Source organism: Littorina saxatilis, linkage group LG7 (assembly GCF_037325665.1).
Source record: "Littorina saxatilis isolate snail1 linkage group LG7, US_GU_Lsax_2.0, whole genome shotgun sequence".
Taxonomy (NCBI): domain Eukaryota; kingdom Metazoa; phylum Mollusca; class Gastropoda; order Littorinimorpha; family Littorinidae; genus Littorina; species Littorina saxatilis.
The window spans coordinates 8,778,464-8,803,283 of NC_090251.1; the positions used below are offsets into that span (position 1 = coordinate 8,778,464).

General features: G+C 42.3%; 1 protein-coding gene across 4 annotated transcripts in view; it reads right to left on the reverse strand.

The window, feature by feature from the left end:
• Positions 1 to 24,820, reverse strand: part of LOC138970624 (uncharacterized) — a 425,184-nt gene that overhangs the window by 178,735 nt on the left and 221,629 nt on the right. For all 4 annotated transcript variants that reach the window (XM_070343089.1, XM_070343090.1, XM_070343088.1 and 1 more), the window contains 3 exons: positions 12,710 to 12,793; positions 11,564 to 11,644; positions 4,504 to 4,584 (listed from right to left, as the gene is read on the reverse strand). In XM_070343089.1, the coding sequence (XP_070199190.1) occupies positions 4,504 to 4,584; positions 11,564 to 11,644; positions 12,710 to 12,793 (246 nt within the window). The remainder of the gene's footprint in view (positions 1 to 4,503; positions 4,585 to 11,563; positions 11,645 to 12,709; positions 12,794 to 24,820) is intronic.

Consider the following 24,820-nt stretch of genomic DNA (forward strand, 5'->3'; position numbering starts at 1 on the left):
ACTGAGTGACACTTTCTTGGTCTCTGTCACCCGATCGTGACAGAGAGACAACTCAAGTGATAATGAGCAAGTATAAAAGGCCGCGGAAACAGAGACTACGTATCCATCCTTTTCGGATTATGACTTCATTCAGCTATTCTGCGGATAAACAGAAATACAGCAGAAAAACGGGTTTTCTGCAGCATTTCTGAATAATGTTATCATCCACCGAAGCATCTTTTTCCGCAGCAAAACATTTTACTGCAGTAAAATTGAAATAAATAATGCTGCGGTAAAACGGTGCTGTCCTTTTATTGCAGAAAACCTTCTTACATTTTTTCCGCAGCATTTTGTACTAGATCATGATAATACTGGATCACGTGAGTTTCCTCTATGTTGAGAGATGGACTCGTACAAAATTACCCGGAAAACACTAAGCGCCGAATGACTTCGTTGCCTGAAAAAAGTCACGATTCAGGACAACTACCTCCTAACCGTGTGCCTCCTTTCCCCCAAAGTATTGTGTATTGTTCTATGCTGGCTGGCTAACGGATGACAGCCACATCAATTCAACATTATGTTGAAGGTAAAAGTGGGGGGGGGGGGGGATTAGCAACCGACGACTATTCAGTGACGAAACAGTGAGAGACTGTTGAGAGAGAGAGACAGAGACAGAGAGACAGACAGACAGACAGACAGACAGGCAGAGACAGAAAGAGGAAGTGAGAGAGAGAGAGTGTTCGAATATCTAGTTTAACAGAAAATTATGCATCAAACCGGATTTTGCGTCTGAGGCCCCATTCGCGACGGTCTTCAACCCGGTATACGATCATCTCGCATATTTGACCGCCTCTCGCCTACACGCTCTAACGAATGATTCCAACGCGACAATAGCACTCCTTTGCATCAAGTATGATTCCTTTGTCACTAAGGCTCCCGTACCGAAGCTGAATACGAGCTGGTTTTGTAAAATCAAGCGTATTTCTACATTTGAAACCCACCGAGCAGCTATTTCCGGTGCTTCGTCACCACGATTTCTCGTTTTAACATTTAAATACGGGAAAACGCAAATCCTTCTTCGACATATTATGCATTTCGAAACAAAGTTAGTCATCGCAGATGCAGTAGGTCACCTTTAATCCAGACAGAAATCAACAACTTTGTGGTAAAACGGAAATATGCAGGCCGAATCGAGTGTCACTCACCGTACACCACCTTCAATCAATCAATCAATTAATCAATCAATAGAATTTATTTCCAAAATGCAAAAGCACATGATTTTGTTTTGAATGTTGCAGTAAATCATATAGCCACGTCCACACTCACATTCACACCCAAATTGTCACACCATAAGAAACATGGTTAAATACTCTTTGCACATCCGACTAGAGTCTCCCCCTTTCTCCCACCCACCCACCCAAAAGAAGCACAGGACTAGTGTACTGCTCTGCATGAGCGTCCACACAAGCACCAACAACAGATTCAGAGTGCAGACAAGATGGCCTCTGGGAAAAAAAACTGTTCCTGAAACCACTAGTTCTAGTCTTCAGGGCTCTAAACCGCTTGCCCGAGGGGAGAAGCTCAAACAGAGGGTTGGCTGGGTGAGTGGTGTCGCAGATGATACTATTGGCTCTCCGGATGAGCCGCGTGTTGTACAAAGAGGCGATGGATGGTAAGTCGCACCCAACTATCCGTGATGCCTGTCTCACGATCCTTTCCAGTTGTGCTTTCTCTTTTGCACTAGCGCCACTATACCACACAGAGATCGAGAAGCACAAGATGCTTTCCACTGTAGCTCTGTAAAACTGCTCAAGGATGCTGCCGTTGAGTCTAAATTTTTTTCAATTGTCTCAGAAAGTGTGCTGCTGGCATTTTTTGACAATTGACTCGGTGTTTTGGTTCCACGAGAGGCTGCTTGAAATGATGGTGCCTAAAAATCTGAAAGTCTCAACCTGCTCTACCACGTCCCCATTTATCAACAAAGGATCGAGTGGATCCTTCGACCTTCTGAAAGACACTTTTTACACCCCGTGTAGGATTAAAGCCGCTCTTTACACCCCGTGTAGGATTAAAGCCGCTCTTTACCACTGTATAGCCTGTTATCCCCCGTGTTACAACCCCTGTAGGATTAAAGACGCTCTTTACAACCCCTGTAGGAACAAATACACTCTTTAAACCCCATGTAGGATTAATGACACTCTTTGCAACCCCTGTAGAATTAAAGACACTCTTTACAACCCCTGTAGGATTAAAGACACTCCTTACAACCCCTGTAGGAGTAAAGACACTCGTTAAACCCGTGTAGGATCAAAGACACTCTTTACACCCCGTGTAGGATTAAAGCCGCTCTTTCCAACCCATGTAGGATTAAAGACACTCTTTACAACCCCTGTAGGATCAAAGACACTTTTTACACCCCGTGTAGGATTAACGCCGCTCTTTACACCCCGTGTAGGATTAAAGCCGCTCTTTACAACCCCTGTAGGATCAAAGATACTATTTACACCCCGTGTAGGATTAAAGCCGCTCTTTACAACCCCTGTAGGATTAACAACACTCTTTACACCCCGTGTAGGATTAAAGACACTCCTTACAACCCCTGTAGGATTAAAGACACTCTTTACACCCCGTGTAGGTTTGAAGACACTCTTTACAACCCGTGTAGAATTAAAGACACTATTTACAACCCCTGTAGGATTAAATACACTCTTTACAACCCATGTAGGATTAAAAACACTCTTTACACCCCCTGTAGGATCAAAGACACTCTTTACACCCCGTGTATAATTAAAGACGCTCTTTACAACCCGAGTAGGATTAAAGACACTCTTTACACCCCGTGTAGGATTAAAGACGCTCTTTACAACCCGTGTAGGATTAAAGCCGCTCTTTACAACCCCTGTAGGATCAAAGACACTCTTTACACCCCGTGTAGGAATAAAGCCGCTCTTTACAACCCCTGTAGGATCAAATACACTCTTTACACCCCGTGTAGGATTAAAGACACTCCTTACAACCCATGTAGGATTAAAGACACTCTTAACACCCCGTGTAGGATTAAAGACGCTCTTTACAACCCGTGTAGGATTAAAGACACTCTTTACAACCCGTGTAAGATTAAAGACGCTCTTTACAACCCCTGTAGGATTAAAGACACTCTTTACAACCGCTGTAGGATTAAAGACACTCTTTACACCCCCTGTAGAAGTAAAGACACTCTTTACACCCCGTGTAGGATCAAAGACACTCTTTACACCCTGTGTAGGATTAAAGACGCTCTTTACAACCCGTGTAGGATTAAAGACACTCTTTACAACCCCTGTAGGATCAAAGACACTCTTTACACCCCGTGTAAGATCAAAGACACTCTTTACACCCCGTGTAGGATTAAAGACACTCTTTACACCCCGTGTAGGATTAAAGACTCTCTTTACACCCCGTGTAGGATTAAAGCCACTATTTACACCCCATGTATAGGATCAAAGCCACTCGATCTTTACAAAGCCTGTAGGACCACCGACACTCCTTACAACCCCTGTAGGATTAAAGTCACTCTTTACACCCCGTGTAGAATTAAATACACTCTTTACACCCCGTGTAGGATTAAAGACACTCTTTACAACCCCTGTAGAATTAAAGACACTCTTTACACCCCGTGTAGGAGTAAAGACACTCTTTACAACCCCTGTAGGATTAAAGACGCTCTTCACACCCCGTGTAGGATCAAAGACACTCTTTACACCCCCTGTAGAATTAAAGACACTCTTTACACCCCGTGTAGGATTAAAGACACTCTTTACAACTCCTGTAAAATTAAAGACACTCTTTACACCCCGTGTAGGAGTAAAGACACTCTTTACAACCCCTGTAGGATTAAAGACGCTCTTCACACCCCGTGTAGGAGTAAAGACACACTTTACAACCCCTGTAGGATTAAAGACACTCTTTACAAACCCGATAGGACTAAAGACACTCTTTACAACCCCTGTAGGATTACAGACAATCTTTAAAACCCCTGTAGGACCACCGACACTCCTTACAACCCCATGTAGGATTGAAGCCACTCTTTACAACCCCTGTAGGATTAAATACAATCTTTAAAACCCCTGTAGGACCACCGACACTCCTTACAACCCCTGTAGGATTAAAGACACTCTTTACACCTTCTGTAGAATCAAAGACACTCTTTACGCCCCCTGTAAGATCACATACTCTGCCAATAAAGGTCTTTTCGATGAGAAGTCATCTTTCTTTAGTTAATACAACATTACAGCACGACCTTGAATTCAGGCAGAGACTGAATTTCACATACTTTTTGGGAGCCCCATATCTCATGCAGTCAATAGTAAACTGACAATAGGGTAAACGAGATACAGTTATCATATTTGATTGTGAACTAAGACAAAATAGTCCTTTTTCGTTGAATCGTTGAAACGTCTCTGTGTAATTAACTTTACAGTTACCACACAAAAATGATTCTTAATAATTAGTAGTTAATATAGTCTAGCTGTATAGGTCACTTACTGCACTGTCCCAGGCTATCACAGACCAGCCCTGGCAAGCATTGTATTCCGTTCGTCTGACACGTTGCTCCCATAATAAGTCCTGTAAGCAGGCAGGTCACATCGACAACACGTGGAAATACAGAAATATAACTGAAGCACCTAAGTAATTGTTATCGATAACACAGGGCAGATGTAAACTGTAAAGCAGAACCGGGAGCTCATTTTGGGCTAGCCCAGAATGACACATCCCCCCAAACCGGTCATCCCCCCAAGCTGATTTTGACATAGATGCATATATATGCATACATGTTGTCATGTGAAGTCCTAATGTACTTATTTTTGGCTCACGAAGTGTAGCCTATGCGATCGTAACTTTGTCTGTCTGTGCGTCTGTGCGTGCGTGTGTGCGTGTGTATGTCTGTGGTAGAAACTTTAACATTTCGTCATTTGAAGACTTCACATTATGGCGTAAGAGGGTTAGACGTCACGCGTTTCGGTCATTGTTATTTTGAGCGGGCCGAGACTAGTTGGCAGTCGTGTCCCTGTAACTTGTGTAAGTAGGCTACATGCAGACAGACAGATCTAGATCTAGTGTATCGCTTTCTTGCACAGTGTCACCTATGCTTACTGTGTGTGTGTGTGTGTGTGTGTGTGTGTGTGTGTGTGTGTGTGTGTGTGTGTGTGTGTGTGTGTGTGTGTGTGTGTGTGTGTGTGTGTGTGTGTGTGTGTGTGACGGAGTGATTGAGTTTGTGTTACTGTTTGTCGATTTCTTACGTGAGCCTTGAAGGCTTTGCCTCTTGTTGAAGTTTGAAGGGAAGCGTCGAAACCTGTTTTGTTGTTTTTAAGTTAAAGGGTTTTTTCGATTTTTTTAATTTATCATTTACCACCAAATATTGTCCACATTTACATTTAGTTCGTTTAAAAATGTCTTACAAGTACTCATTCTTGAAGTTTTAAGGGGGGCGGGAGGGGGGGGGGGGGTCAAAACTGACTGGGCTAGCTGATTTTGACCGGGAGGTCATTCAGTGTCCCGAACAAGTTGGGATCAAAATCATTGTCACTGTGTGTGTGTGTGTGTGTGTGTGTGTGTGTGTGTGTGTGTGTGTGTGTGTGTGTGTGTGTGTGTGTGTGTGTGTGTGTGTGTGTGTGTGTGTGTGTGTGTGTGTGAGATAGAGAGAGAGATGTGTGTATGTATTCCAACAAGTACACGTTAACTGTTCACCCGGGATGAAAAGATCACTTTATACAGACTTAGTACACAAGTCGAACGCAGAAGAAGAAGAAGTACACAAGTCAATGTTTGTTTGTACGTTCATGGGCTGAAACTCCCACGGCTTTTACGTGTATGACCGTTTTTACCCCGCCATTTAGGCAGCCATACGCCGCTTTCGGAGGAAGCATGCTGGGTATTTTCGTGTTTCTATAACCCACCGAACTCTGACATGGATTACAGGATATTTTTCGTGCGCACTTGGTCTTGTGCTTGCGTGTACACACGGGGGTGTTCGGACACCGAGGAGAGTCTGCACACAAAGTTGACTCTGAGAAATAAATCTCTCGCCGAACGTGGGGACGAACTCACGCTGACAGCAGCCAACTGGATACAAATCCAGCGCGCTACCGACTGAGCTACATCCCCGCCCGGTCAATGTGAATTGGCACACTTTCCAGTAATAATGATACATGTATTTTCTGCTAGGAGAGGCCTCCTGATACTCTTCATTACAGTAATGTCCAACATCATTTTCAGACGTGGGTTTGCGTCTGTATCTCACCAGGACATTGTTGGCCCATGAACCCCAGTCTTTTTACATTTAGTCAAGTTTTGACTAAATGTTTTAACATCGAGGGGGAATCGAAACGAGGGTCGTGGTGTATGTGTGTGTGTGCGTGCGTGTAGAGCGATTCAGACCAAACTACTGGACCGATCTTTATGAAATTTGACATGAGAGTTTCTGGGTATGATATCCCCGAACGTTGTTTTCCTTTTTTTGATAAATGTCTTTGATGACGTCATATCCGGCTTTTCGTGAAAGTTGAGGCGGCACTGTCACGCTCTCATTTTTCAACCAAATTGGTTGAAATTTTGATCAAGTAGTCTTCGACGAAGCCCGGACTTCGGTATTGCATTTCAGCTTGGTGGCTTAAAAACTAATTAATGACTTTGGTCATTAAAAATCTGAAAATTGTAAAAAAAAGTATTGTTTTCTAAAACGATCCAAATTTACGTTTATCTTATTCTCCATCATTTGCTGATTCTAAAAACATATAAGGCAGGTTTCACGGTAATCAGACTCTTTGATGTGTGTAAACTTTGCCTTCAAATTACTTGCTTACTGTGTTGATTTTCATCATTTTTTCTGCTTGGCATGAGTAAGTATGGTATTTGCAATACAAAAAAATAAATAAAAGCTAAAATGTTTGTGTTTGAGCAATTATTTGAGCGAGTTTTTCGAAGCGAACGTGTGAATCCTGACAGACACCATTTCCTTCTGTCACATGACCCCATCTCAAAGTGTGATTCAACAGACACGAAAATAACACACAAAACTTATGATAATGGGGTTATTAATTCAATTAATACACAAGGTTAGTCTCTGACTAGATAAAATAGGGAAAAAAATATCAAATGGGAGCATAAAACCGTTTCTGGAAAAATTTTCAATCGCCACCGAAAGTGTCTGTCAGTAAAAAAAACACGTGCTTTGTTTGCAAAGCAAAGCCTAATTTTACACATCGCGTGCTTTTGTCTGTTATTCTTGCTTGTGAACATCAATTTATTGATGTTCTTCACTGGAAAGCAGGTGTATCATCAACAGTATCACAAAATCGCAAAGAATGAACATTTGTGTTGTGATCCGACCGGTGTCTGTAGACTGAATCACACGTTCGGCAAACTTTGTTTCGGAAATAACCGAGCCTTTCATCGGAAACGACGTTTCAACCGCTTCAGATCGTCTGCAGGAAGAAAAAGAGGAATGCGATACCCAGTGAGTAAAACATTTAATCGTTTTTAGTGCCTTTTGATCAAGTTTTGTTGCGTCTGTCAGCAACGTTCGTCAACCCAACGTTCGACACAGCGACGCACGCATACGAATTTGCAGCGTTTGCATTCGGAAAGTGAGGGATTTGTGAGTTCGTTTGCATAATTTCAATCGCTAGTAGGTTTTCCCTTCGTCTCCCATTGTTGTGTTTGCATGTTATTGGCATTTTATTGTGTAAATTGAAAGTTTGTGAGTAACAGTAGTACAATCTGTCGAACATTGGCGACGCTGACAGACGGAAATATCGAACGTTGCCTTCAATGACAGAAGGGCTTGGCGATCGTACTTTCGATTCGTAGGAACACAATATGGAGACAGCAATGTGCGCTCGTTACCACAACGGTCATGAACCGGTGTAACACAAAATTTTTACTCCACAAAAAATTGACTCCTGAGTAAACTTCCAGTAAAAATCTTGTACGAAAAAAAACTCCACAAGGAACTAAATTTTTACTCCCCAAATATTTACTCCCAGATAAACATCTCGTACGAGAAACTTAGGGCCTACTCCTTCGTTTATAATTCGCGCAATATCCCATTTACGTGCAATCCCGTTTTGCCGCCGTCCCATTTTGGCGACATTTCACAAGCCAAGCGTCATCTTACTACCGCATCCCATTTTGGCGCAATCCCGTTTCGCCGCTATCCCATTTTTTTTATTTTTATTTTTATTTTTACATTTAGTCAAGTTTTGACTAAATGTTTTAACGTAGAGGGGGAATCAAGACGAGGGTCGTGGTGTATGTGTGTGTGTGTGTGTCTGTCTGTCTGTGCGTGTGTGTGTGTGTGTAGAGCGATTCAGACCAAACTACTGGACTGATCTTTATGAAATTTGACATGAGAGTTCCTAGGAATGATATCCCCGGATATTTTTTTTATTTTTTTCGATAAATACCTTTGATGACGTCATATCCGGCTTTTTGTAAAAGTTGAGGCGGCACTGTCACACCCTCATTTTTCAATCAAATTGATTGAAATTTTGGCCAAGCAATTTCTGAAGAAGGCCGGACTTCGGTATTGCATTTCAATTTGGTGGCTTAAAAATTAATTAATAACTTTGGTCATTGAAAACCTGAAAATTGTAAAAAAAAAATAAAAATTTTTTTAAAACGATACAAATTTACGTTCATCTTATTTTTCATCATTTTCTGATTCCAAAAACATATAAATATGTTACATTCGGATTAAAAACAAGCTCTGAAAATTAAAAATATAAACATTATTATTAAAAAAAATATTCCGAAATCGATTTAAAAACAATTTCATCTTATTCCTTGTGGGTTCCTGATTCCAAAAACATATAGATGTGATATGTTTGGATTAAAAACACGCTCAGAAAGTTAAAAAGAATAGAGATAAAGAAAAGCGTGCTATCCTTCTCAGCTCAACTACTACCCCGCTCTTCTTGTCAATTTCACTGCCTTTGCATCGAGCGGTGAACTGACGATGCTACGAGTATACGCTCTTGCTGTAAAAATGCAGTGAGTTCAGTTTCATTCTGTTAGTTCAACAGCTTGACTAAATGTTGTACATGAACAAAGTATGCAAACCAGATGATCCAGCGACGTCCTTCCCAATTTATGTCCAATGGACGTCTACCCACAACACGCCACTGGATGCCGCGTGGTCAGCCAACCATGTGGTGCCAGTCGTGAAAACCAGGTTCTTTGTCCCACAGTGAGACATTCAAGTTGGGGACTTTATGACCGCTGACTTTGTCAGCATGGATGGAAAGGTGGAGAGATACAGGGCGGTGATCATCCCCAAGTCAACCCATTTCCCCGATGGGCCAGATCGAGAGAATATCTGTGTGAAGTGTTTGCGCGCAAAAGACAATGGGAGATACTATGTCTTTCCTAATGTTGATGACATTTCATGCTTGCCAATGGCTCAGATAAAAACAATCCCACCAACCAACCATGAACAACAGGGGGGTTACTTTTTTTGACATGTGACCAAGTCTCATTTGAGCGTTCACAGTGTTACCTGAGAATAGCACACCCCCTTGAATTGGGACCAAAGAAAAAGCGTTGTATACATGCATTTTTGAATGCTTTTCTAAAGTCATAAGTTCATTTGTGAAATTTTTTTTTTTTAGGGATTGTTTTGCTGAATGCATGCAGTTAAGAAATTGACCCCGTTTTCAAATTTAGGGGGTAGGGTTGCCCCATAGCCCACGTATGTCTGTGTGACTGTGTCAAATATCAATCTACTTTGCGTACAAAATGTATAGATGTTTGTTTTTCGATTTTAGAATGATTTCTTAAGCTGGCTAGAACTTCTGAGGTCTACAGGAAACGATAAAGATAAAAAATGTACAAAATATAAGTAGCGTCCTTTGTCTTACCATTGTTCTGGTCAATGCTGTCCCTTTATTTGCAAGTTAACCATTTTTCTTAATGTGTTCAAGGAGTATGTTAAAAATTATTATCAATGGTTGCTTTAAACAGCACCTTTGGGCAGTTATTATGCACTGAGGTTGTAAAAGCATGTTTTTGGGGTTTTAGGATACAGCGTCTTGGAACGCCAATCATCTTGGAAATACGAATGTTCATATATTTTTTTTTTTACTGTTTTGGATAGATAAAAAGTTGAACTCTTGGTGCAAACTGTTTTTTGGCCCCTGTTTGACTATTTATTATTTTGGAATATTGTGTGTGAGGGGGAAACTGTAATCCTCAATATCATGAAACGTGCCTCCGGGGATATCGTACCCAGGAACTCTCATGTCAAATTTCATAAAGATCGGTCCAGTAGTTTAGTCTGAATCGCTCTACACACACACACAGACACACACACACACACACGCACATACACCACGACCCTCGTCTCGATTCCCCCCTCTACGTTAAAACATTTAGTCAAAACTTGACTAAATGTAAAAACATGACACATTGACAAAAGGTATAACTGCTCGGAATATGAGTTTTTAGAACAGTGTAAAAGAATGCATACAATTGTTACACAACAAATACAAACAAACATGGACACAAATACGCACACATAAAGACTAACACACACACACACACACACACACACACACACACACACACACACACACACACACCCACACACACACACACACAAACACACACAAACACACACACACACACACACACTGAGTTCTGGCACACGAAGACACGAAAGTGACTTCCCCTTTTTTCTCGGTCCAGTACTCAGTACCACCATACTACTGTTTATCTAAACAGTTCCAGACACTTGCTGGGTGTGAGTGTCATTTGCGCATCTGGAGGCCATTAATCAAATCTTCCTACTCGCAGAAAAATTCCTCCCGATCTTCGCCTTTAAGAGACAATAACTCAATTGTTTATGAATGGAATTCAATGCACTTTGGAATGATTGTTGTTGAATGATTTGACCACAACATATTACAAGTTCCATGTTTTTGGTTGATCGGTTTTTGCGTAATGTGTGCTTGGATTTTTGGTCCTTGACTTATTTTGGGCAGTGTATGTCAGGCGATGTGGGTGACTGAGTCAATTAGTGAGTGTAAGATGCAGCTCTTTTCATTTGATGAAGGGGAAGTAGGGTAACGAAAACAATGCAATTTTGCCCTTATCAGTATGCTGGTTGACTGAGACTTTGAACATTTAATACCATTAATTTCGTTGCTGTGCTAGTGTAGAATAAGTATTAAGTGCATACTAACGTACTTCAGCGACAGGCCGACTATCACATCAAATGAGCTGCATCTTACCATTGCCCAAGCAGAAGAAGTTTCTGACACCGCTACAGTGTTTTTGAAGACGCCGCCACTCAGTTTGTGTCACTATCAGTCATTTGTTGTATTTTAGATTGAGAGGCACACACAACAGAGATATTTAGTCGCCTTGAAACTGCAAACGCCCTAGTCTTTGACCCGGTGTATTATATTTGTTCTGGTCAAAATATCAGACCTTATCGCCACGCTGAAAATACAATAGCTGTTAATCTCACTATGTATTAGCACAACCTCGAGATAATCCTCTTTACACAGAATGGGCAACAGAGACATCATATACAAAAGCAACTTACTGCATGATCCTCCATTGCATTGTGTGCCCCACACACAGTACTCTCCGTTGATGGTACTGCATTGCGCACCGGGTGGGGTTCCTGCATTAATACATAGTCAACAACACACTGATGGAACTGCATTGCCATCCACTGGATTTCTGCACTGACACATTGTCGCCAAAGACACACTGATGGAACTGCATTGCCCTCCACTGGATTTCTGCACTGACACATTGTCGTTAAAACACACTGACGGACCTGCATTGCCCTCCACTGGATTTCTGCACTGACACATTGTCGGCAAAGACACACTGCTGGAACTGCATTGCCATCCACTGGATTTCTGCACTGACACATTGTCGGCAAAGACACACTGCTGGAACTGCATTGCCATCCACTGGATTTCTGCACTGACACATTGTCGCCAAAGACACACTGATGAAACTGTATTGCCCTCCACTGGATTTCTGCACTGACACATTGTCGTTAAAAACCCACAGATAGAACTGCATTGCCCTCCACTGGATTTCTGCACTGACACATTGTCGTTAAAAAGCCACAGATGGAACTGCATTGCCCTCCACTGGATTTCTGCACTGACACATTGTCGTTAAAACTGCAACAGAACTACATTGCCTACCGCCTGGAATTCCTGCATTGTGTTTATGTGTGTATTTCTGCGTGCTTGGGTACGTGCGGAACTTTTCCTTTTCCTTTTAAATCTACTGGATAGCATTATGAGACGCTTATTTTCATTGTATTGATAAAAGTCATTGGTGATGGCATATCCGGGATTATAAAAAGAATAAGGCCGCACAATGGCGACCTCATTTGTCATAGAAATTCATTGGCCTGATAATGGGAACAAACGTTAAACATAATTACCCAATAATTTAAATGGTTAACCAAGGAAACTCTGATTGCAGACTCGAAAGTTATTGAAAAGATGCAACATTTAATGATTAGCCCCATTACACCCACCCAACCTATGTATCTCTCTCCCTCCCCCCCCTCTCTCTCTCTCTCTCTCTCTCTCTCTCTCTCTCTCTCTCTCTCTCTCTCTCTTTCTCTCTATCTATCTCCTCTCAACTCTTCTGAATAGTATTCCAACTCTTGTACTTCAAAATACCTTCAGAATATCTTTGACAAAAGAAGTGTACTTACTGCAAATACTGTCCTTGTCACAAACAGTTCCGTCCACACACATGATCTTGTTGTCACCGAAGCAGCTTTGTCCTAGTTCTAACACTGACATTCGAGACAAAACGTCGACTGTATTATACGTTTACTTTACCAACTGTGAGTACATATAACTTCATAATATACAGTATCAAAACCACACACGGACATTAAGGTGTAATCACATTGATTACTCCACACTTAATCCCGCACCAACTCAACTGTTATGCTCTGACTGTCAAACATGAAACATTGGATTCTCACTTCATGAGGCACCAAGGAATACAACGAGAGGAATGTTATGATTCAAATTCCTTTTTTTTTAAAGGGAACAAAATTAATCGGCACAGTTTCATAACGAATTTCTTAGGTACCAAACTGAAATGCAATCCCAAAGTCTACACTCTGCGAAAAAATGTCAATCAAACTGATCAACAAAAGTGTAGCCATAACAGTGCCGTCTAAACTTTTGCAAATAATGTGTTAACGACATATTCATTTAAAATAATATGGTATTGTTTTTGTATTTGTAGAACAAATAATGGACGTAACTCATTGTTATAAGGAGTAACAGGCAAGGGAAATGCAAGGGGCGTAACTCGCGTACAGGTCTTTGCTACACGTTGGATCATCTATAACACTGTAATGATCGGCCAAGAACGTTTATTCAATTAGTACCAGCTGTTTTGCATCTGATTTAATCATCGCCCCGGAACATTTAACCAAATCAATATTAGCTGTTTTGAATCAGAGTTAATGATCGCCCACGAACGTTTAGGCAATCTGCAATCAGTACGTAGTCCTAACAAAGCTTTGTAGATCCAGCAGCCAATGGCCGACCAACAGTGTTAAACGTAGCTATTGTCTGTGTTCAGTGAGTGAGATGTAACATCAAGCGTGCCAGCATCACCGGAAGCTGCTGACCGGAAGAAAAGCCTGTATGCGTTTCAAGACATCCTGCATGCCCAAACCGGCACTGTCCATTAGGAATATCGCGCGCACACACACACACACACACACACACACACACACACACACACACACACACACACACACACACACACACACACACAGTCTGACTAAGCCTATTCTTTACTATACGCTTTCTGCGAGAACTCACAGGCTTCGGGACACGGACGGTACAAAGACCTATGTGAAAGCAGTTGCGTGTTTCTTACAGGCTAGCCAAGGCGAGAAATGGCGAGTGGGGCGAGAAGTGCCGTTTCTTAGGCACTCTCGCCGCGAGTGACGCTAGGTATTGGCGAGATTACGCTAGGAGCCTCCAACGTTGCTAGCGTGTGCTAGCGTAGCGAGAAAACATGGCGACTATCGACTCGGTTTCATGTTTGAGGACAACAGTTTTTTCAATTGCGATGTCAACAATGCGAATTGGGAGAAGCTGAAAAGTGGTAAGTAATGTCATTAACTTTTTGTCCAAGTTATTTAAGCGCACAACAGTGTTTCTTTGTAGTCCCAGCGATTTTTTTCCGAACATATACTGAGATGACTTGAGTCGTTGAGAAATTTTCTTCCCAATAACACATAATAAAGAAGCATTTTTTATCTGTCAAACTGTGGCTACAGTTGGGGACAGAAACTTACCAAACTTTGGGGACATACTGAGTTGACTGCGGTGGGTGTTCTCTACATATTCAATGTTTGATCAAACGCCACCAAATGCCGCTGTATGCGGGTATAACTGAATTTCGTAGGGCAAGTAGGCCTCAAGGTGTTTTGACGTCAATGCATCGTGACGTCTTCCCCTTTTGGACTTATCTCTCGCGCGTGTCATGTGTATGTGTGTGTGTGTACATCAGTGTTTGTGAGTGTGTGAGTGTGTGTGTTTTGAAGAGAGAGACGTAGAGTGTGCATGCAGTTTTAGAGAGTGTGTGCGTGTGGGTGACACGACTTTTGAGCGCCAACATTTGAGCGCCAACATTTTAGCGCCGCACATTTTAGCGCCGCACTTTTGAGCGCCGCACATTTGAGCGCCGCGACATTTCAGCGCCGCACTTTACAGCGCCGGACATTTGAGCGCCGTAGGTGTCATTGTGTGCTGTTTTCTGAATAGTCGTTATTTGATCCGTTATTTTGCGTGTTTGTTTGTTTATGTGTGATGGTGTTTATGGTGTAGTCTGTAACACACATGGATAACAGTCTGGTTTTTTAACCCATGAGCGACACGGCTGTGACCTTGAGATTTGACAAGGGTCAACCAGATTTTCACCGTGTCAAAACGTTATCAAGCCCTGAATGTGTGTAAAGTTTCAAGTTTCTAGCTTACCACAAAGCTGTGAAAAGGATTAGTGTCTGTTTGTTTGTTTTTTACCCGTACGAGACCCTGCTGTGACCTTCACATTTGACAAGGATCTTTCTGAACTTCTTTGTGTCGGAGAATCATTGAGCTACGGCGTTTATGATATTCGTAGGCTCTCCCTTTAAAAACAACGGAAAAAAAGTGATAATTAAAAAAAAATATTGGCCCATACGTGACCTTGAGATTAGACAAAGGTCAAACCAGACTTCCACCGTGTATGGAGGCTATTAAGCCTAAAAGTGTGTGAACTTTAGGGTTCTTGCTTTGAATAATTCTGAGAAAAAGGTTAATTTCAGTGTGTATTTTTTTTACCAACACGAGACCTTCCTATGACCTTCAAATTTCTCAAAGATCAACCTGAAAGTTTCCTTGTCGAATGATGATGAAGCAAAAGCGTTGTTTGAAGTTTCAAGGTTCTAGCTTCAAAAATCTCTGAAAAAATATTTTTCTTCCGTTTTTTTATCTCCATGTGACCCAGCCGTGACCTTGAAATTTGACAAGGGTCAACAAGACTTTTACCATGCATGGGGGCGATTTCGAGCGTACTCAGCTCCTTAGCTGTGCGACAACAGTTCACATCGCCTATTCCGTACGTGTGACATCCCATATAATAATAATAATAATAATAATAATAATTGTCAGTAAGTACTGGTGTCACATGACTGATGCGAACCAGTTGATTGGCTAATGGCGATGCGCTTAAATCTGTTAGCGCACTCCTGGAGTGCGCTAACTTTTCCACAGAGCGTATTCTTACACCCTTTGCCAAAGCGAGACTGTACTCTCATCCTCAGAATTAATTAATGACATGTAGCTTATATATTCTCCACAATACCAATGATTATGACCATAAATGTCCTGCTTTTCAATTAAAGCAGAAGTGTTTTTTTTCTGACAGATTGCATGCGCCTGTGCCGCCCACAGTTGCACTGATCTAAAAATAGAACCCGCTGTGTCTAATTTTTCAGTTTCGACTTGCGAAGATTCCTCTCATAATTATGCCATGTTGGTGGCATGTACCTTATTATCCACATTACCAAATGATGAGTTAGTATACAATTCCCAGCAGCTAACAGAAAACACAAGTGTTATTCCGATAACGTCGCAGCTAGATCAGCACGTAGCAGACTACACTGAAATACGACTGCATCTGTTCAGTAAATGAATGCTTTCCGTTTATTTTAAGGCAAGAACAATCGGAATCGAAAACGTGTAGGGTTTAGAACGTTCTTACCACATATAAGACTTATTACCAGCCTGCTTTATGTGTGCAGACTCAGTGCAACGGGACGAGCAATTTTTGTTTTTGAAATGAGACTCAGTGCAATAGCCTAGCAGACGACATAAATCCCGCTCAGCAAATTAACATGTTAGGCAAATGTGAACGATAAAACGATGGGGATATAATACGTGTAGGGTTCAGAGCATTCTTACCGTTCATATTTAGTACCAGACTCCCCGATGAGGGAAGATACCACACGAAAAACATGCCACGTTTATTTTGAAAATGGGCTTTCCGTCGACCTTGGCAAGGGGCACAACTCTGCACAGTCAATCTGTCGAAGCTCGATGAAGGTTTCGAACCGCAAATAACTGAAAGCACAGTCCTTTCTCCGAGTTCAAATGAGAGAAAGATCATCACTCTTTAGCTTAACGCTACACTGGAATTTACCAACAGAAATTAAAACAAGAGTTTGCGTGTGATGAAAGCACAACACACGAGACAGCCCACACAAAAGTAGATCTTCTATACGACCTGACCACACAGTTATGCCTATTCAAATGCGCGTAGCAAAATGTGCGTGTTGTATCTTCTTTTTTCTCTGGCGGTACCGACAATATCGTTATTGAAACAATCCCAGTGCACTAAGGGATTTATAGAGCAAATCTCGAAAATAATTATTGAACTCAGCGCTATGCGCTTCGTTCAATAATGAATTTTCTCGATTTGCTCTATAAATCCCTTAGTGCACTGGGATGTCTCAATAACTTAAATTATAATAATAATAATAATAATAATAAGGTTATTTATAAGGCGCTTATCTTATCTTATGCTGCAGACTACAATAACTCTAAGCACACACTCACGTCTTTCGTGATACATATACTCGACCCGGCGCTCAAATGTGCGTCGTTGTAATGTGCGGCGCCGTAATGTGCGGCGCTGTAATGTGCGGCGCTGTAATGTTGCGGCGCTCAAATGTTCGCGCTCAAAAGTTGGCGCTCAAATGTTGGCGCTCAAAAGACATGGAACCGTGCGTGTGTGTGCATTCGTCAGTGTGTGCGGTGTGTACGTGTTTGTATGTGTTCAGTTGTGGTGTGTGTGTGTGTTTTTTCTTTCTTTATTTGGTGTTTAACGTCGTTTTCAACCACGAAGGTTATATCGCGACGATGTGTGTGTGTGTGTGTGTGTGTGGGGGGGGGGGTGAGAGAGAGAGACGGAGAGTGTGCGTGCAGTTTTAGAGAGTGTGTGCGTGTGTGTGCATTCGTCAGTTTGTGCGTTGTGTACGTGTTTGTCTGTGTTCAGTTGTGGTGTGTGTGTGGGTGGGGGGTGAGAAAGAGAGACTGAGCGTGTGCGTGCAGTTTTAGAGAGTGTGTGCATTCGTCAGTGTGTGCGTTTTGTACGTATTTGTGTGTGTTCAGTTGTGTGTGTGTGGGGGGAGAGAGAGAGAGAGAGAGAGAGAGAGAGAGAGAGAGCGAGGGAGAGAGAGAGAGAGAGAGAGAGAGAGAGAGAGAGAGAGAGAGAGAGAGAGAGAGAGAGAGAGAGAGAGAGTTGATCGTTATCACTCAAACAAAACTCTGAGAGTACCTCAGTTACTCATCAAAATGGACTGTGAATAGTGTGTTGGCTGTGACGGTTGCCCGTCAAAATTATTTTAAGAACCAGTTGACATGTTTTGCATATTGTAGGGTTCCCATACTGCATAGGTAAAGGTGGCTTGTATAACCCGACTATTCAGTATCAAAACATTGTTTGTATTTGTGTAGGTTGTAGTCATCACAACTCATCGCATTTTGCCTTTTGTTTCAGAAAGAAGATCGACGCTACGTCAGATATGCCATCGCCACATGAAGACTTTCCGAATTTAGATCCACTCGGCATTGTGACAAGTCTTGATGAAAAGTATGACTGAGGACAGCACTGAGTGGAAAAAGTGGCCACCTATTGCTGATTGTGTATACAGTGCAAAAGACAAATAAGCTGATGGTAGATTTCCAAATGAACACAGTAGGCTACTCTCAGATTTTCTGCTGACGGGCAAGCTGCAATCGCAATCCAGGGCAGAGAACACTACAGCGTTGAAATCAAACTCTTCATTTGTTCCAGGAAAGGACGTCCTTACAAATTAACATTACAACTCTCTGATACAAAGACATAGTGCATTATATACTCTGAACAAAAGGCTGTGCTGCCACAGGAACATCCCGATAATTGAGTGGGACAGGGTTAACAAGCTGGGTGGACTGGGTGGCCGAGTGGTAACGCACTTGCGCTCGGAATCGAGAGGTTGCGTGTTCGACCCTGGGTCAGGCCGCTATTTTCTCCCCCCTTTCCTAACCTAGGTGGTGGGTTCAAGTGCTAGTCTTTCGGATGAGACGAAAAACCGAGGTCCCTTCGTGTACACTACATTGGGGTGTGCACGTTAAAGATCCCACGATTGACAAAAGGGTCTTTCCTGGCAAAATTGTATAGGCATAGATAAAAATTGTCCACCAAATACCCGTGTGACTTGGAATAACAGGCCGTAAAAAGTAAATATTCGCCGTAATGGCTTGAGATTTACTGGCCGATGTGAATGCGTGATGTATTGTGTAAAAAATTCCATCTCACACGGCAGAAATTAATATGTTAATCGCCGTGAGCTCTTGTGAGAAGGGGCGATTAATAAATGTCCATTATTATTATTATTATTATTATTAAGCTTCCCAGGGCTGCAGTAAGGAAGTACATGGTTTTTTTCTGTCATTGACCTTCATACCTTTCACATAGCCAGTATGAGAGATAATGGTCAATGGTCTTCTTGATTACCATTTATGCCCAAGCGTGCGGAGCTGGTGGCCAGCAGGACATTTTGTCACTGGAAAATATCACAGACTTCGGAGTGCGAGGACCCTCATGTGAACATGTCTGAGTGTGACCCTTGTGACGCCCATTGCCATGATCATTATGCTGATGCAGTTTAAAAGTGTGTGTGTGCGTGCGTGTTTGTGTGTGTGTGTCTGTGTGCGAGTGAGGATTGCACATTCAAGATCTCCTTCAGGGACAATTGCACCAACAACAAACATGCACACAGTCATTTTATCTGTTTGCTTTCTTTATAAAATTATACATGGAGTTGATATGATGCGTTAGTTTTAACTCTGTGTGTGTGACAGAGTGAGTGAGTCTGTGTTACTATTTGTCGAGTTCTTAGGGGAGCCTTGAAGACTTGATGTGTTGTTCTGACAATGACAAAAGCTTACTGAGACGCACAGACATAATTTGAGTTGTACATACAACTGAAATTGAACAAACAAATGACCTTGAACAAATGGAACATAAGGCAAATTCGCAAACAAGACATCACAATATTAAAAGCCTCCACGAGAAATGCCATTTTGCTACAGACATTTATTCCCTGAAAGCAAAGCTGTTCCCTTCTTAATCAAGACAATATGTAGCCAACACAACATTTATATCCAACACTTTGTGTGTCACATTGTTGTTATATTTTGATGTAAGGGCAGTAATTTCATGTAAGGACAGTAACTGCTCTTGAGGCACACACACACAAATTATTTGTTGAAGATTAAAATAATAGATGGATTAACAGATTTGAGTGATTGTAAGTGGATCCGGTTTAAATCAATTAAATAAATAGCATGGGCAGGACATGTATGTCGCATGCTGGATCACTGCATCCAAAAGCTCCTTTATGGTGAACTCTGTCTGGAAAATGTGATGTTGGAGGGCAAAAGTAGAGATATAATTATAAGGACACACTAAAAGCTTCTCTAAAAAACCTTGATATTCAGTTCCAATCTCGAGAGCAACAGACCTAAATGGCGTAGCATAAGCTATATTAGTGCCCAGACAGCGGAAAAGAGAGCAATCCACATTGCTGAGCAAAAGCGCACAATCCGGAAAACTAGAGCAGCCAACACCCCAGCACCTGAACAGTCACATGCGGGAAGGGATTCGTGGCCCAGATAAGCTCATCAGTTATCTACGTACAAATCAGACCAGACATCCAAGCATACCATATGTGTCTTCTGTTTGTTTAGGTTGGAGCTACACATAGCTAATTGATTAACAACAATATGTGGAGACAAGTCTCACTGTATAATCATTGAGTGGCAAGGATAGGCTTGTGTATTTTATCAGTAACACAATCCTGGTCAAAAGTTAGTATGCTTCAGGCAGTGATGCTTATAAATAATATTGAATTGAGAAGATAGTGAATTTGCTGGTCATCATTGACATTGATCTAAATTAAACAATTAGTGCTTTCTAACCTATTTGAAACTAGAACCTTTGGATTAATGGCGTTTAACTTTAATTCAGAGGAATTGCTATCAATTCATTTTTAACATCGTGAATCACTAAAGCGTGTGTGTAACTGTAAGATAACCATAATTGTATTGTCTTGCGTTACTTTACTTTACTTTTACTTTATTTGGTGTTTAACGTCGTTTTCAACGACGAAGATTATATCGCGACGAGTTTGTCTTGCGTTATCAACTATCCATCAGTATTGTTTTATTTACTACGTTGTGGTTTTTTTTTCCAGATATGATGTTGTTAGCTTTGTTGATTATTATTGTTTGTACTCTTGTTTTAGGGTCACAGTTTTTCGACCTCACTGTTCTCGTTTGGGTTGTCTCCTCCTTTCTGTAAACTCATGTTCTTTAATTAGCATCTTTGGTGCGTCTGATCAGCTTATAACGTAAATGTCATTAAACTGAACAAATAAATAACTTGGTTCCATATTTGAACATTTGGCAGTATGTTTCTTGTGAGTCAGAAAGATCTCACCAGGAACCCAACCTTTACCCAGTTATTTCTTCACATTAAAATGTAAATGGAAGGTTACACAAAGCATTTCGAACATGCAGCTCAATACACACTAGAATCCACTTAATAAGTCCACGTTTAATAAAGCCACCCGCTTTTTAAGGCCAATTTCTGGCTGCACGGATTTTCACCTGTTTTATGCTTAAAAAAAACCCGCTTTAAAAGGCCACCAACCCGCTTAATTAAGCCACTTTTGGGCTCGCGTTAGATGTGAAAAGCAGTAACAGTGAGTCTGTAATCGCTGTCTGATCACTCACAGCTAATCCATGAATGGTTTTCAAAACAACCTGAGACGTTTTGGCCAGCCTCTTGTGAGTTTGAAATCACGTTAATCACGTTAAGTACAAGTCAGTGGTCGTAAACAACTTCAAACAGAAGTTTTTGTTCATGTGAGTGAATGTTCATGATCGCATTTCTGTCACTGCCAACAATTCTTGGATAGAAAGGGGTTTAGTTTGAAATCCGGACACAAGCAACCATGGCCACCAAACGCAAGAGGACAGACATGACAACTGTGGAAAAGATGGCAATCCTAGAGAAGTTTAGAGCGCTGCCGTCTGTCTCTGTCAGGGAAGGTGCTGTAACTCTGGGAGTCTCCCGTGGGATGCTGACAAATTTGTTGAAAAATGAAGGGAATTTGCGTGAGACTGCATCTGGTCCTGTACCTGAAAGAAAACGTCAGCGACTTGGGAAAGATGTGGAAATAGAGAAGGCACTACAGCAGTGGTTTGATCTCATGAGTTGGAAGAATGTGCCAATGAACGGTCCCATCCTGTGTCAGAAGGCACTACAGCAGTGGTTTGATCTCATGAGTTGGAAGAATGTGCCAATGAACGGTCCCATCCTGTGTCAGAAGGCACTACAGCAGTGGTTTGATCTCATGAGTTGGAAGAATGTGCCAATGAACGGTCCCATCCTGTGTCAGAAGGCACTACAGCAGTGGTTTGATCTCATGAGTTGGAAGAATGTGCCAATGAACGGTCCCATCCTGTGTCAGAAGGCACTACAGCAGTGGTTTGATCTCATGAGTTGGAAGAATATGCCAATGAACGGTCCCATCCTGTGTCAGAAGGCACTACAGCCGTGGTTTGATCTCATGAGTTGGAAGAATGTGCCAATGAACGGTCCCATCCTGTGTCAGAAGGCACTACAGCAGTGGTTTGATCTCATGAGTTGGAAGAATGTGCCAATGAACGGTCCCATCCTGTGTCAGAAGGCACTACAGCAGTGGTTTGATCTCATGAGTTCGAAGAATGTGCCAATGAACGGTCCCATCCTGTGTCAGAAGGCAGAGGAGATTGCCAAAAAACTGGGACATGATGATTTCCATGCAAGCAATGGGTGGTTTTCAAGGTGGAAGAAAAGAATTGGTCTGCGTTTTACAAAACTCCAGGGTGAAGCTGCTGGTGCAGACTTTGACGCTGCCAAGCAGTGGAAGGACGAAAAAATGCAGGAATTGTTGGAGACTTACCCAGCCTCTTCGATATTTAATGCAGACGAAACCGGCATTTATTTTCGTGCTCTTCCAGACAGCACCTACGTTTACAGAGATAAGCATCAGAAACAGAGAGGCTACAAGACTGCAAATGACAGGATCACCGCGCTGGTGTGCTGCAGTATGGAAGGAGAGAAGAAACGACTCTTGATCATCGGAAAATCAAAAGATCATCGTTGCTTTAGAGGTGTGCAGGCCTTTCCGACTGACTACAATTTCTCACGCAATGCTTGGATGAATGGAATCATATGGGCTGACTGGTTGAAACAATGGAATGAAAGTCTGAGGAGAGACGGGAGGAGAATCGCTCTTCTGATTGACAATTGCAGTGCGCACATTGATGTTCCAGGACTGTCCCAAATAGACATTCACAATCTCCCTGCCAACACGACTTCAATTATGCAGCCCTGCGATATGGGTATCATTCGCACCACAAAGGCCTACTTCAGACATGAGATGCGTCAGATCGTCATCGACGCGATGGAAGACTGCGAGACACTCACCGCACCAAGCGTGGCCAAAAAAGTGACTGTGCTTGATGCAATGCACATGCTGGCGGATGCATGGGCAAAGGTGTCTGCAACGACCATCATGAATTGCTGGCGGAAGGCTGGAATGGTGAGCGCCGAGTCACATGCAGGAGAGACAGAGACAGAGACAGAGAGAGAGACTGACTTTTCAGTCCCCCCTCCCCCGGGTATGTCCGCTGAAGAGTTCGATGCCTGGGTTGACATGGATGATGACGTTCTCGTGACCATACCAGATGAAGACGAAGATGCAGCTTTGGACAGGATTGTGGCAGAAATCGAGACACAGGCTACCCAGACGAGAGATGCAGGCAGCGGTGCTGAGGGCGAGGAAGAGGAGGAGGAGGAGGAGGATGAAGAGGAAGCAGTCCCTTCAAATGCTGAAATGCGGGCTTGCATGCACAAACTCCGCATTGGATTGGAGAGAAAGGGATTTAACATGGACATGTTCAACTGTTTCCGGGCTGAGGTCAACGACCTCCTCCGTGCTCAGTCTCTCCAGCAGTTGTCCATGGACAGATTCCTTGGAAAAGACTGATGATGACGTCTCCATGACCATACCGTATCAGATACATGTATTTCCCTCTCAGATTTCAGCGCTTTGCTTTATTTGCTTATTTGTATTAAATCCTCTTGGATTTGAGTGCTTTTTCGCTTTATTTGCTTTAATTGCTCTGTTTGCCTGAGATCCTTTTAATAAGTCCACCCGCTTAATAAAGCCACTTTTGTCCTGCACGGAGGTGGCCGTATTAAGCGGATTGTACCAGGACTTGTTATGTTATTTACAAGAAATACAGCCTCTTAGAATGATATACGGTGGACTGTACTCAACACTTCCCTGAAACACAACAGTTATCAAGAAAGAACATTTGCTATTTCCAATCTTCTTTGTGTGCAGACATGCAGTGATCACCACCACATTGACCTCCTTCCTCGACTTCATCGTTACTGTCCGACAAGTCGATGTCATCCTCGTCGACGCCATTGTCTAAAATGATAAAGTTGTGTGGAACACATGCTGAGAAAATGAACGTTGGAACTTCCCGGATGTTGGTCATGTCGAGATCTTTCAGTCTGCGGAATTTTTCTTTCAACAAACCAATGGCACGCTCCACGTCAACTTTGGTCCTTGCCTGGGCTTTGTTGTAGGCAGTTTCAATTGGAATCAGATGGCCGTTGTCGCGGAATGGAACCAGCAGGTAGTCGCAGAGAGGGTAGGCTGAGTCTCCAATCACATGGAATTCCGGAGGCAGCTTACTTGCTTCAAACTCCAACGAGATCCGAGTTGCGGAAGACTCGGCTGTCATAGCCCGTGAACACATCCAGGAAGAGGAGATCTTTGTCGCAAACAACCTGAAACAAGTCGCGTAAAGCAATATAAAAATAATTCATCTCTCTATCGGCCTGAAACTAAAAACCAAGCACCACATAGACTACATGTTCTAACTTGCTTTGCTAGTCTAAACCGTGAAACTAAAAACCAACCACCACATAGACTACATGTCCTAACTTGCTTTGCTAGTCTAAACCGTAAAACCAACCACCACATAGACTACATGTCCTAACTTGCTTTGCTAGTCTAAACCGTACAACTGAGTTGGGTCCAGCTCGTCTCTGCAGAACATGGGAATGAGGTGCCTAATGTCCCATATTTTATTTATAATTCAGTGCATTTTGAGCGTAAATATGACATGCATAATAT